General features: G+C 32.3%; 1 protein-coding gene across 2 annotated transcripts in view; it reads left to right on the top strand.

The window, feature by feature from the left end:
• LOC134695220 (uncharacterized) overlaps positions 1-13223 on the top strand; it is a 51152-nt gene that overhangs the window by 19265 nt on the left and 18664 nt on the right. For both annotated transcript variants that reach the window (XM_063556432.1, XM_063556433.1), the window contains exons 5-6: positions 539-621; positions 1629-1913. In XM_063556432.1, the coding sequence (XP_063412502.1) occupies positions 539-621; positions 1629-1913 (368 nt within the window). The remainder of the gene's footprint in view (positions 1-538; positions 622-1628; positions 1914-13223) is intronic.

Here is a 13223-nt window from a genome sequence, read left to right as displayed (position 1 = left end):
AGGTTGCTTACCCAGAATTGGTAATTTTAAGGTTATTTCGCTGTTTTTTGTTATTATCTTGAATATTATTATAGATAGAGATAAACTGTAAAAAGCAATAATGTACAGCAAAGTAAGACCTAAAAATAAGTCAACATGACCAAAATGGTCAATTGACCCCTAAGGAGTTATTGCGCTTCATAGTCAATTTTTTACAATTTTCATAAAATTTGTAGATTTTCACTAACATTTTCCACTGAAACTACTGTGCCAAGTTCATTATAGATAGAGATAATTGTAAGCAGCCAAAATATTTAGTAAAGTAAGATCTACAAACACATCACCATCACCAAAACACAATTTTGTCATAAATTTATCTGTGTCCATTGTTTAATATGCACAAAGACCAAGGTGAGCGACACAGGCTCTTGAGAGCCTCTAGTTTTAAAATATTATAATTTGTGATTTATTTGTTTCAATGATAATTGATATACTGTGAATTATAAGGAACCCACTGTACATTGCATCACTAATATGTATTATGTTTGTAATTGTATAGGTAAACCTCGGACTACATCCTCAAGTAAAAATGATATTTTTGAAGCAGATGAAATCAGCTTGGAGGAGGTTGAAGAGGAAGAAGTATGTCTTAGAAAATTATAGAATAATGTTTGTTTTACAATTTACAAATTAGGAGATGTAGTATGATTGCTAATTGAACAACTATCCAACAAAGTCTAAATTAAATGGATTTAAGCAATTTTAGGCATCAGTAGGAACTACAACATTTAGAAACCATACTGTAAAGTCAGGTCCAAATTAAATGGATGTAAAGGATAATAGCCAACCTTAGGACCTACAACAATGAGCAAAATCCAAACCATTAAGTCAGGTATTTTAAAGGCCTGGTATGAATATTATGAGACATTTCAATTGAGAAAAGTAACGACTTGTTTTAAACAAAACAATTAAAAAAAAAAAAAAAAATGACATACATTGAGCCAACGCCAACAACTGAACTACAGGCACCTCAAGCCTATTATGGTGGTGGGTGGAGTCTTCTTGACGCATCGCTTTGTTTTTGAATGATTTAATGAAAGTAACACCTTAAAGATTTCATGCATGTAAAATGCTTTTCTGGTTTTACCTTCATTAAGAATGCTCAAACATAAGCATCTAAAAGCCAGGAATGTCTTGATTTTCTACAAGGTCAGGAGCTATATTTGACCAGAAGGGACCAAAAAAAGTTCTGGCATATTTAATGGCAAAATTTTGTACTGATTTTCAAATAAACTAAATGATAAAGTTAATTTTAAATGTAGTAAACATTGTGGATGTGCAACAACTTATAAAGTAGATGTGCACTCCAAAGAACAATCATTTTTGTATGCAGTTATCATGAACATACCTTTAAATACAGTGAAACCTGTTTTAAGAGACTAATTAAGAGTCTCATAAGACAGATTGTTGATTCATACAGGTTCAATCTATTTGATAATTTACAGTGGGATCTAACATTAATGGTGTGATTTTGCTTAATACAGATTGTCTCTTAAGCAGGTTTGACTGTAAATAAAAAGGCATTATCAATTATGGGGTAAATTTTAAATAGAAACATTAATTCAATTCTTTTCTCATATTTATGTTAGAGTTCCATCATTTCTGAACAAGAATGGGAAAAAGAATGTAAAAAACAACATCGTCTGAGTGATGTAAGTAGTGATAGTGGAGTTATTGGCCCTGAATACCCACCAAGTCCTACCAGCACTGTCTTCAGTACAGGAAGTAGTTTTGTAGGTGCTGATGGGAATGACATGGGCACAGAGACCTCACTACTAGGACGAGGCCTGCTTTACAGTGACTTTAGTGATAGTGGTGGTAAAAGTGGTCCAAAAAGTCCCAGAAGTCCACATAGTCCAAGAAGCCCTCGAAAGGTAAGTTTTACATCTTATTGTTGGTCAAAATTCCCAACAGATCTTAAAATAAGAAAAGTAAGAATAGAGACAGTTTACAACTGTTTTAGAATTCACCGTTTCAGATTCTATTGCTTTCTGTGTAATATTTTCAAAAGTGTACACCAAAACGTTGTGATTGGTTTAAAACGTTCTAAACTATGGAAATTGAGCCCATGAAATATCGTTGTTTCTTTTGGGGTAGGAACACCGAGATTACCCATAATCCTTTAGATTCAGAAAAAGTGAATTAACCTAGATTTTGACTCTCAAATCTATTAAAAGAAATAATGCCTGACTTACCAGTTTATGGTTTGTTATTTGACCTGTTACTGTACTGGATTATTTTTCATTGGATAACATTTCTAATGTATTTTGTAAGTAATGATGAACTACAAATTACAAGTTTCAATTGCTTTAGCGAAACCACAAAATTGTAAGTTTTTCTCAATCCATGAAAATAATGGTACCCCCAAAATAAATGAATCCACATTCCCAGTTATAAAGGATTGTTACAGACAGGGCCTAAGTTAAAATATTGTTTGTTTCCCCAATCCTGACCCTGCCAAGGAAGGTGTGGGTAGGTAGGTAGGGAAATAATTTTGGAAAAAGCCTGAATAGTACCATAGTATTGCAAGATACTCACAAGCCTGAAAATCTGAAATGAATAAAATAATTTTCGACTTAGTTTTGACAATAAAATTTTATGAGAAGCACCCTTTTTGCAGGGTCGGTCGGGATTGTGGAAACAAACAATATTTTATTTTAGGTTCAGGTTTCCAGTTTATATGGTCCTTCAAGTAATCCCTTTGATGTATTATTTCTCTGTAGAATTTCATGCAAAAATGAGTAAGAAAATTATATTTCTTAATCTATGACTATGTTTAGCTGTATTTATAGATTATTGATGGTTTTTCAAATGGGAAGCTGCTTCTCTGAGCCACAATCTCATCGAAAGGTTGAGGTCCCTGAGATGAGATGTGGTCGAGAAACATCTTCTGAGTTTGAAAGACTATTGGCAATCTGTTTATCACTATTTTACCTATGATGTCCTTGATGTTCACATTGACAACGTCACATGCACACTTACTTTGTGAAGATTATTTTCTATTTCAAGCAAGTAGCATGATGTGAAAAATTATAACATAAAAAGATCAAAGAAAAAATACACAAAAAAAGAATAAATCATTTTTGTATGTCACAAAAAATAAGTCACAATTATAATGATATATATGGATTATAGTGCTACATTCAGGACGTAATTATTCAGAAAGAAGTTGGGTTGGTAATTATAAAACTTTCTCGAACAGTGATTGTCAGTTCTAATAAGTGTTTCTAAAAATAAATTCTGCATGTAGATGACATGTCTTTTAAAAGGAAAGTACGTCTAAAAATTAGCTTATACATTAATTTTGAAACTTCTATTAATAGAAATTTTAATTACAACAATGGTGGTCCATGGAAATAATTAGGAAGTCGTAGAAAATTTTAATTTACGTGGAGTCTGAAGTATCATGCGATTGTGTTATGTCAGAGACATGATTGATGAATGTTTTGTTTAAAGGTCACATGATCATGCTATTCAGATCACATGACACACTGCACTATAGACCAATTTTGAATTAAATAGGTCTTTCTTAACTATGAAAACAAAATATTTACGAGAAAGAAAACCTATAAAAAGGTTGATTGAAAATAAATAGACAAACCTAATAAAATTTAAGATTAATGCAACAGTCTCACTCTCATCCTTTAAAAAAAATGACTTTTTGAATATTACAGATTTTTGACACTGGAGTATATAATATTTTGAAAGGTTACCTACTCTGTGGTAGTAGGCTGCGGTAATGGGTCAATTAAGGGCAACTTGAAGCAGTAAAGGCTTTTTCTCGTCACTTTGCGTCAGGTGTCCATCATGGTCCATCGTCGTTAACTTTTACAAAAATCTTCTTCTGAAACTAATGGGCCAAATTAAACCAAACTTGGCCATAATCATCATTGGGGTATTTAGTTTAAAAAATGTGTCCCGTGACCCAGACAACCAACCAAGATGGCCTCCATGGCTAAAAATAGAACATAGGGGGAAAATGAAGATTTTGGCTTATAATATAACTCTAAAACCAAAGCATTTAGAGCAAATTTGACATTGGTAGAATTGTTTATCAAGTCAATATCTATCTGCCCTGAAGTTTTCAGAGGAATTGAAAAACTGGTTGTTGGGTTGCTGCCCCTCAATTGGTAAATTTTAAAGAAATTTCACCGTTTTTGGTTATAATCTTGAATATTATTATAGATAGGGATGAACTGTAAACAGCAATAATAATGTTCAGCAAAGTAAAATCTACAAATAAGTCATAACCTTAAGGAGTTATTGCCCTTTATAGTAAATTTTTAACAGTTTTCATTAACTTGGTAAATTTTAACAAAATATTTTCCCTTGTAACTAAAGGGCCAGGTTTATTATAGATAGAGAAAATTGTAACTTTAAGTAGCAAGAATGTTCAGTAAAGTAAGATGTACAAACACATCACCACAACACAATTTTGTCATGAATCCATCTGTGTCCTTTGTTTAATATGCACATAGACCAAGGTGATCGACACAGGCTCTTTAGAGCCTCTAGTTTTAAATCCTAGAGAAATTCATGATTTGATGTTTATAAATAGCTGCAGTATTGATGTGATTAATAAATTCAGTTTGCAAAAATCAAATCTAAGATTGCTGAAGTCACATATAGAAAGAATATTTAGTACAGAAATGTTAGAGTTAAAACGCACTATAAGTTCACAAATTTATATAGAAAATCATAAGTCTTTTTTATCATTAAAACAAAAGCGCACAATAAGTACACAAACTTATAACGAAATGTAAATCTTTTTCTTCGTCAAAACAATAACAAATCTATTTTTAGCCACAACAATAGTAAATATAGGCGTATTGGAATTAATTGCAAAATGATTTATCTGATAAATCTTTGAAAGTCAGGTAATTAAGCATGCAGAACGTAGAACATGAGATATTGATGGCATTAGTTTTAAAGTCTTCTTTAATATTAATCATAAAATCATTAATAGATTCTATAAGTCCAATGTCATGTGACTAAATCTTACACAGAGGTTTAAAATCATTTTTAGATTCTATAAGTCCAATGTCATGTGACCAAATCTTACACGGAGCTTTAAAACCATCTTATTTACCATACCATCACATTTTTAAAATAAAATATAAAGTCCCTTGGCATGTGACAACAGTCATGTACACATGACTTGTTTACCATTTACGTGTTCCAACTAAAAAAATCTGGATTTTACTGCTCATCTAATTATTATTAATGAGCTAATGGATCATGTAAACTTATATTTGTTGTATGAACCAGTTGAGCGTATATTTAAAAAAGTGCCAATGTTTTAAATATTTTGAAAACTGACCTTTACTCAGTTTAATGACATTGAGGAGACACGATGCACATGACACGTGAGGAAAATTACATGTTATAAAAGATGAAAAACTGAAGACATTATGATAAATCCTGACATGTGAACACGTTGCACATAATACTATTTTCATTTTATTGACTTTTTACTCCCAAGTTTTAATTTTTTTTGGCAGTTTAATCCTCTGTTATTTTTTAGGACATCCTGGTACTCAGTGAAGTACCTCTTGTGGTTGCTCTTACTTGACCTGAAGTACCAGAATTTTCTTACCACAATAGAAAGTAACCTGTTAATTATTCTAAGGGCTCACTTTAAAAGGCAGTCATTTGGCCCCCACTTAAGAATTTTATTTATTCATCACTGGTCTTTCCTTTGCAATTGAGCTAAGAGATCTCATGGGTGAGGTTATGTATACAGCAAATGGAAAATTTATTGGTAAATCACAAAATGAAGATACGGTAACAGAAGACGAATTCAAAAGCAGTATATATCTGAAGATTTTGATAAAAGTAAGGGCTTCTTTTAAGATTAACTGGTCAATGCACAAAAGTTTTATGGTAAAACTGTAAGCAATTCAATTATATAAAACATATTCAACCTTTTTAGCTCACCTGGCCCGAAGGGCCAAGTGAGCTTTTCCCATCACTTTGCGTCCGGCGTCCGTCGTCCGTCGTCGGTCGTCCGTCGTCGTTGTTAACTTTTACAAAAATCTTCTCCTCTGAAACTACTGGGCCAAATCAAACCAAACTTGGCCACAATCATCCTTGGGGTATCTAGTTTAAAAAATGTGTGGCGTGACCTGGTCAACCAACCAAGATGGCCGCCACGGCTAAAAATAGAACATAGGGGTAAAATGCAGTTTTTGGCTTATAACTCAAAAACCAAAGCATTTAGAGCAAATCTGACATGGACTAAAAATGTTTATCAGGTCAAGATCTATCTGCCCTGAAATTTTCAGATGAATCGGTCAATCGGTTGTTGGGTTGCTGCCCCTGAAATTTTGCTGTTTTTGGTTATTATCTTGAATATTATTATAGTTAGAGATAAACTATAAACAGCAATAATGTTCAGCAAAGTAAGATCTACAAATAAGTCAACATGACCAAAATGGTCAGTTGACCCGTTTAGGAGTTATTGCCCTTTATAGTCAATTTTTAACCATTTTTCGTTAATTAAAGTAATCTTTTACAAAAATCTTCTCCTCTGAAACTACTTGGCCAAACTAATCCAAACTTGGCCACAATCATCTTTAGGGTATCTAGTTTAAAAAATGTGTGGCGTGACCTGGTCAACCAACCAAGATGGCCGCCACGGCTAAAAATAGAACAAAGGGGTAAAATGCAGTTTTTGGCTTATAACTCAAAAACCAAAGCATTTTGAGGAAATCTGACATGGAATACAAATGTTTATCAGGTCAAGATCTATCTGCCCTGAAATTTTCAGATGAATTGGTCAATCGGTTGTTGGGTTGCTGCCCCTGAATTGGTAATTTTGAGGAAATTTTGCTGTTTTTGGTTATTATCTTGAATATTATTATAGATAGAGATAAATTGTAAACAGCAATAATGTTCAGCAAAGTAAGATCTACAAATAAGTCAACATGACCAAAATGGTCAGTTGACCCCTTTAGGAGTTATTGCCCTTTATAGTCAATCTTTAACCATTTTTCATAAATCTAAGTAATCTTTTACTAAATCTCCACTGAAACTACTAGGCCACAATCATCTTTGGGGTATCTAGTTTGAAAAATGTGTCCGATGACCTGGCCATTTAACCAAGATGGCCGCCACGGCTAAAAATAGAACATAGGGGTAAAATGCAGTTTTTTGCTTATAACTATGAAACCAAAGCATCTAGAGCAAATCTGACAAGAAGTTAAATTGTTAATCAAGTCAATATCTATCTGCCCTGAATTTTTCAGATGAATTGGACAACTGGTTGTTGGGTTGCTGCCCTCCAATTGGTAATTTTTAAAGAAATTTTGCCGTATTTGGTTATCTTGAATACTATAATAGATAGCGATAAACTGTAAACAGCAATAATGTTCAGCAAAGTAAGATCTACAAATAAGTCAACATGACCTAAATGGTCAATTGACCCCTTAAGGAGTTATTGCCCTTTATAGTCAATTGACCCCTTAAGGAGTTATTGCCCTTTATAGTCAATTTTTAACAATTTTCATTAATTTGGTAAATTTATGTAAATTTTTACCAAATATAGTTCTCTGTTACTAATGGGCAAAGTTCATGATAGATATAATTGTAAGAAGCAAAATCGTTCAGTAAAGTAAGAACTTCAAACACATCATCATCACCAAAATACAATTTTGTCATGAATCCATTTGTGTCCTTTGTTTAATATGCACATAGACCAAGGTGAGCGACACAGGCTCTTTAGAGCCTCTAGTTCGTAAATCTTAGTAATCTTTTAGAAAAATCTTCTCCTCTGAAACTGCTGGGCCAAATTATTTGAAACTTGGCCACAATCATCATTGGGGTATCTTGTTTAAAAATTGTGTCCCGTGACCCCGCCAACTAACCAAGATGACCGCCATGGCTATAAATAGAACATAGGGGTAAAATGCAGTTTTTGGCTTATAACTCAAAAACCAAAGCATTTAGAGCAAATCTGTCATGGGTTAAATTGTTAATCAGGTGAAGATCTATCTGCCCTGAAATTTTCAGATGAATTGGACAACCTGTTTTTGGGTTGCGGCCCCTGAATTGGTAATTTTAAGGAAATTTTGCTGTTTTTGGTTATTATATTGAATATTATTATAGATATAGGTAAACTGTAAACAGCAATAATGTTCAGCAAGGTCAGATTTACAAATAAGTCAACATGACCAAAATGGTCAGTTGACCTCTTTAGGAGTTATTGCCCTTTAAAGTAAATTTTTAACCATTTTTCGTAAATTTTATATATCTTTTACTAAAATCTTCTTCTCTGAAACTGCTGTGCCAAATTGATCCAAACTTGGCCACAATCATCTTTGGGGTTTCTTGTTTAAAAAATGTGTCCGGTGACCTGGCCATCAAACCAAGATGGCCGCCACGGCTAAAAATAGAACATAGGGGTAAAATGCAGTTTTTGGCTTGTAACTCAAAAACCAAATAATTTAGAGAAAATCTGACATGAAGTTAAATTGTTAATCAGGTCAAGATCTATCTGCCCTGAAATTTTCAGATGAATTGGACAACCTGTTTTTGGGTTGCGGCCCCTGAATTGGTAATTTTAAGGAAATTTTGCTGTTTTTGGTTATTATATTGAATATTATTATAGATATAAGTAAACTGTAAACAGCAATAATGTTCAGCAAAGTAAGATCTACAAATAAGTCAACATGAACGAAATGGTCAATTGACCCCTGTAGGAGTTATTGACCTTTGTAGTCAATTTTCAATCTGCTTCCTTTGTTTAATATTCACATAGACCAAGGTGAGCGACACAGGCTCTTTAGAGCCTCTAGTTTTTTAATTTAAAGTTTCATATGACTTTAATTGAAGTGTCACTTAAGAAGTATTTTTTGTTATAGTCCTTGATTTCACTTGCAACCACTTTTATATTTGAAAATGAATTATTTGCTTTTGTAAAATTTGTTTGATTACAATATAAAACCAGGAAAATATTGCATGCTATTTACCAGGTGAGCAATGAATTAACACTCAAAGAGGCCTCTTGTTTGTTATACTTGGTCATAGATATTTCAAGATTGTCCTAGAAAATTAATTGGTTTAGTTAGTATCTTTTCTCATCGCTTCTTGAAAAAGAAAACAAATTATGAAAGAGAATAACAAGGAAGTAAATTCAATCATAAATCAAATCTTTGTATGGATTCTGTTGATCTGAGTCATTACGGATAAAACGTCAACGTCTCAAGATTTATGGTCTGTACTATTATTAAACATTAATTATATACTGAGAAATCTTTTCTTTGAAAATAAGTGATAAATTTGGTTAGAATTTTTCCGATGGTTTATATATTGTGTCATTGACACAATATATAAACCATCAGAAAATTCTAACATTGACACAATATATAAACCATCGGAAAATTCTAACATTGACACAATATATAAACTATCGGAAAATTCTAACATTGACACAATATATAAACCCTCGGAAAATTTTAACAAAATTTGGGCAATATCAAGCAAACTTTAACTGAATTAGATGTAAGATATTATAAACATCTGTTTAGCCTTCAATAATGAGAAAATCTATACTGTTTAGTCTACTAAAACTGGCCCTGATAGGAAAGTATGAAAAAATATAATTGAACTAACCGACAGCCTAATATTATAATAAGACAACAGGTTTATGTTTCTGTCCCAAGTTCATTGGTTGTCATTGGTTCATGTCTGTCCTGTCCCAAGTTCATTGGTTGTCATTATTTCATGTCTGTCCTGTCCCAACTTCATTGGTTGTCATTGGTTCAGGTTCCTGTCCCAAGTTCATTGGTTGTCATTGGTTCATGTCTGTCCTGTCCCAAGTGCATTGATTGTTATTGGTTCATGTCTGTCCTGTCCCAAGTTCATTGGTTGTCATTTATTCATGTCTGTCCTGTCCCAAGTTCATTGGTTGTCATTAGTTCATGTCTGTCCTGTCCCAAGTTCATTGGTTGTCATTGGTTCATGTCTGTCCTGTCCCAAGTTCATTGGTTGTCATTATTTCATGTCTGTCCTGTCCCAAGTTCATTGGTTGTCATTGGTTCATGTTCCTGTCCCAAGTTCATTGGTTGTCATTGGTTCATTTCTGTCCTGTCCCAAGTTCATTGGTTGTCATTTATTCATGTCTGTCCTGTCCCAAGTTCATTGGTTGTCATTGGTTCATGTCTGTCCTGTCCCAAGTTCATTGGTTGTCATTGGTTCATGTCTGTCCTGTCCCAAGTTCATTGATTGTCATTGGTGCATGTCTGTCCTGTCCCAAGTTCGTTGGTTGTCATTGGTTCATGTCTGTCCTGTCCCATGTTCATTTGTTGTCATTGGTTCATGTCTGTCATATTTGTTCTGTTATAAATTAGGCTGTTAGTTTTGATTTTCTCAAGTGAATTGCTTAATTATATCATGTTGGCTAATAATTTTTATTAGTCAATACAGTATATGTTTTTCTCATTATCGAAGGTGGTACTGTTATAGTTGTTTACGAACACTTCATTTGAACTTTGTTAGATAGTTACCCATTGGCAATCATACCACATACACTTGATTTCATAAAGAAATATTGGGAAAATGAAGAAATCACAATATTTACTGATATTTTTATTTAAACTTAAAGTACTAGGTTAGTGACTAGTCTAATACTAAGTGTGAAAAGCAAAAGCAAGATTAATACTTTGAACTGGATTGTTTATCGTTCAAGCCTCACAGTTTCTTTGTTTTGCAATTTTATGTACTAAGGCACTACAAGGTCAAATCTTCACAAATGTCAAACAAGCTTGGCATCAATTTGTGAGGTTTCTTTTGATTATAGAAATTGATAAATATATATTTATATGACTAATCTGTTTTTAATCAGAGTCAAGACTTGTACTTTTCTATTCCTTGGAATCAGATTTTTTCGTTCAACTGTGGTTCATTGTTTTGTTATGTTTTAAAACAAAAATCCTTTAATAAGTAATGAAATTCTACACCAAAAAAGAAAAAAAAAGTTTAACATCGGAGTAAAGTTTAGTGTGAAAATGTTGCAGAAAAAATGTAATGCTATTGGAAAGAAAATGTTTTTAATGTTTTCATAGCAATCTTATTGACATTTTTATCTCCTAATTTCCTTTTTTATTTTTATTACCACATTAAATTAAATTTTCGTATAAGATTTCAATTACTATAAAGGTGATGGACATTATTTAACCTGCTTTTGGACTGAAATTTGTTCATAAATGTACTTTCTATTTGAAATTCTTTTGTATTTTTAATTAAGAGTTGAAATAGGACCTAACCTAAGTTAACTAGATATTTAATGAGTCATGTCATAGTTATATATCAATTTTTTTTTAAAAGTACAATTCTCAGAGATGGTAAAAAATAGATTCTACGTCACTGTAGTGTAAGTGTGGTTGCACTAAACTCTCCTCACGAAATATTTAAGGATGTTTCCAATCTATGTTTCAAAATAACAAGCTCAATTTTAAAAGACACTTGCCTATAAATTGATAGTTAAAATAAGCTTGCATTTCCTATAATGATGTTCTTGATAGATGGTTGCTGCTCACAAGGAAGCTACTAAACCAAGAGTTCCAAATGGTTAAGTTGAAATCATCCCTCCGTAAATTTTACAGACGCCATCATGAGTTATACCCTTATGGTATAACTGTTTCACAAATGATATCGGATATGTACCTTACGTTGTAACAACAATCCCCTTCCCTTTCATGAAATTGACCTACTGAATTAGACTATTTACCAGATTTTTTATCACATAAGCAACATGACGGGTGCCATATGTGGAGCAGGATCTGCTTACCTTTCTGGAGCACCTGAGATCACTCCTAGTTTTTTGTGGGGTTCGTGTTGTTTGTTCTTTAGTTTTCTATGTTGTGTCATGTGGACTATTGTTTGTCTGTTTGTCTTTTTCATTTTAAGCCATGGCGTTGTCAGTTTATTTTAGATTTATGAGTTTGACTGTCCCTTCGGTATCTTTCGTCCCTCTTTTAAGCATTGTTTGTTTACCTTTCCTTGCTGTGATGATTTTTGGTTAGACAAGCATGTATTTTCCGGTAAAATGCTTATGTTATTATGTCATCTTTCTATGACGTTGGGTAGCTCATTCATAAGAATGCATATGACACTGGAGTACAATTGGAATAGCCCAAACAATATATTCACATTTTACCACAGGTGTGTACTCAAAGTGTTTGAAAAACGTCATGTTTGAATATATTACAACAATTAAAAAAATAACGCAAATTTTTTGCTGTGATTGATTGGTCACAGGGTTACCAGACATTGATGGGAAAACTTAACTGTAATGAATTATTGTCAGTTATTGCAGACTTTCCTTAATAATGCTTTCAATTTTTATTTTTCAAAATTGTCAATTTCATTCACTTAATTGTTAATTTGAATATCACCTACTAAATAAACTGTCTTTGCCCTATTTTCCAAGTTCAATATTGAGGTACATATTTTCTTTTAATTGTCTATTTCATAAACTTGTTAATTTGAATATAACCCACTAAACTGTCTTTGTCCTATTTTCCAAATTCAATATTGATGTACGTATTTTCTTTTAATTGTCAATTTGATAAACTTGCTAATTTCCATTTCAATATTGTCTAAATGAAATTGATTATAGTCAGTTCAATTGTCATTTTCCTTGACCTAATTTTCCTTAAGAGACAGAATGATGAAATTAGTCCTTACAGCCGCTCTCTTATGAGTTTGCAACTTGAAATACTGTGTTAATTTATTTTATTGGATTCCAGAAAAACTTATTTCATGGATTTGTCAAAATTTGCATACATTCATTCCATAAGGAAATTTGAAATTTGTTGTCATTGAACATTTAAATATGTGGTTCCCAATTAGCCTAATCAATGTTTATAATAACTTTTTCGACCATGAGCTACCTCAATATTTTTCAATATATATTTTTTTAATTTACACTTTTGACCAAATATTTTTCTGGTTTAATGCTTAATTATTACATTTTTATTGTTTTGAATTTTCATTTCTTATATATATAACATTTTTATTTGAAATTCCCAGACGGTGACCTAGCTATTACCACTAAAATAAAAATATTATATAAAAACAAAAAATTTCCTTACATAAATTTTTAATTGAAAATTTCAGACAACTTTTCCGCACTTAAAAGTGTGATATCTTAACATGAACATTTAGTCAGTTCTGTCTATTTT

This window comes from Mytilus trossulus, chromosome 13, assembly GCF_036588685.1.
Source record: "Mytilus trossulus isolate FHL-02 chromosome 13, PNRI_Mtr1.1.1.hap1, whole genome shotgun sequence".
Classification (NCBI taxonomy): domain Eukaryota; kingdom Metazoa; phylum Mollusca; class Bivalvia; order Mytilida; family Mytilidae; genus Mytilus; species Mytilus trossulus.
The sequence above is the reverse complement of the archived record's forward strand: the minus strand, read 5'-3'. Positions and strand labels throughout refer to the sequence as shown.